Genomic DNA, 1863 nt, shown 5'->3' on the forward strand with positions numbered 1-1863 from the left:
GCGAAATACCCAAAAAGAAGTTTGTAAAAGTGAAATCTCAGTTGACCACCCTGTATATGCGCTTTAGGTAGAAGGAAGCGTCCGGATGGGGTATGAAATGATAGATGTGGTATAGGCGATTAATCTCTCTTTGGGCAAAGAAAGGGCATATAAAATAATAACGAATCGGGGGATCGGAGAAATCTTTATTGTGGCCGTTCGAGGCGCCACGTCACAGTGGGCCGCGCCGTCGCGACGCTCGCGCCTGCTCCGTCCGGTTGCGGATGGTGGGCCAGTGGCAGAGAGCGTGTTTAGTACAAAGAGAGCACGTGCCGACGCGGTTTCGTCATCGTGGCGCGCTACAACCTCGTCCGCCTGGTGGCCGCCCGGCACGCCATCTGGCGACTGCGACGGACCGGGTCACAACCAGAACATCACACCGACACGGACTCGTATGTAATGTCAATTTAACTGGCCCGAAAACCAATTTTTTCGCATTCACTGTACAATAAGGACTTGCAAATCGCAAATTCCAATGCCGATAATGGTCGGGGCTTTCCAGCACCCCGGCCAAGTGACAATAATGATGCCCTGACGTTACATAACACAGAGGGGCCATCATCAACACCATCACCAAACCAATCACTCACTTGATATGGATGATTTTTCCTTATTGGCCGTGTTCACATTGCTAAAACCATGTAACTGGCGCGTTTTAAGATCGAATAGACCGGCCGTTATTCATGGTGTTTTATGTAAAATTCCAGGCCATGGAATCTAGAAGGTAAAGACCATTTTAGTGAGTACTTAATTGTTGCACGATCGTGTTTTCCTCTCTATCTTGAAACTTCCACGCCAGTCCAACCATGTTGTCTGTCTTTTACATACATTTTATGTATATAAGTTTTATAGTGATGAAGAAACATACTTTTTGCAAGTCCTAGGGTGACAGTCGATGTTCGCGTGCACCTTGTACTTATTTACTGCTTCAAACGACCACAGCAACCAACTGCTTCTTCTTCAATCTATTTGCACCTCTTTAGAGACTTCCTAGTTTCGACGGACAATGCAAGTGACTAGTGAAGTGTTGTAGCGGAGTGCCGGCCGAGACTTCAGATGATCATTTCCTGTTTTATGCCTCACTCAGTTGATACTTCACTTCGGCAGCCGCCCCGGCTGCTCATCAGGTCGGCCGATCTGATTTTATTATTACTGCTAGCTTTAGAACTGTTAACACATGTTTTGTCTAGATTTATTGCCAACTATCCACTGTCTTTGCTCCTCCATCTAGCTCTTTTGCATTACTTTCCGGACCCTCCCAGTAGAACCGAACCAGGAACCGATTGCTTATGTGGGGGGAACAAGGCAGAGCCCCGAAATGCGCGTGCAAGAAAGAGGAACGCGCCGCTAACTGTAAACAAGTGAACGATGGCAGCATGACTGAGCAACGCTACTTTGGTTGCTTTCTCTCTTTCGCTCGCTGGAAATCTAGAGGGCAATAAGTTTATTGCTTTCCTGCCAGTGTCGCCCCCGACGGGTTCTGCACAACCTCACGATCGGCGCAAAAATCGGTTTACCTCACGTAGAATACAATTAATAGAAAAAATGTTTTTGGGTCTTGGTCTACGAATCCCACGCTATCTCCGCGTCTTTCGTGTCTTTTTGGGCGTCTGCGTGAGCGACCGGCGCTAAACCGCATTCTAACCGTTTCTCTATCAAAGAGGTGCCAAATTTGAATATTTCAAACCGAATCTAACACAATGTTGGGCACTGTTTGTGTTTCTTTTGGCGTTTTTTGCATTACACGGTTAATAACATGCTCGCCTTATAAAGGGTGTTCCAACGGATTTAAATTTTAAATAAAACATATACATTTGTAGATAA

General features: G+C 46.3%; 1 protein-coding gene across 8 annotated transcripts in view; it reads left to right on the top strand.

Annotated features, from left to right (window-relative positions):
* The first annotated feature begins 281 nt into the window (after positions 1-281).
* Positions 282-1863, top strand: part of LOC109545694 (potassium/sodium hyperpolarization-activated cyclic nucleotide-gated channel 2) — a 27637-nt gene continuing 26055 nt past the window's right edge. For 3 of the 8 annotated variants that reach the window (XM_019916517.2, XM_048661960.1, XM_019916522.2), the window contains exon 1: positions 786-1166. In XM_019916517.2, coding sequence (XP_019772076.1) covers positions 1096-1166 — 71 coding nt within the window. In that variant the 5' untranslated portion in view covers positions 786-1095. Of the gene's footprint in view, positions 764-784; positions 1167-1863 lie in introns of those variants that run through there. The other 5 variants (XM_048661961.1, XM_019916520.2, XM_019916521.2 and 2 more) reach the window with 5 other exon arrangements.

The sequence above is a fragment of the Dendroctonus ponderosae genome, unplaced genomic scaffold (assembly GCF_020466585.1).
Source record: "Dendroctonus ponderosae isolate FM_Combo_2020 unplaced genomic scaffold, Dpon_F_20191213v2 Dpon_F_20191213_10, whole genome shotgun sequence".
NCBI lineage: Eukaryota > Metazoa > Arthropoda > Insecta > Coleoptera > Curculionidae > Dendroctonus > Dendroctonus ponderosae.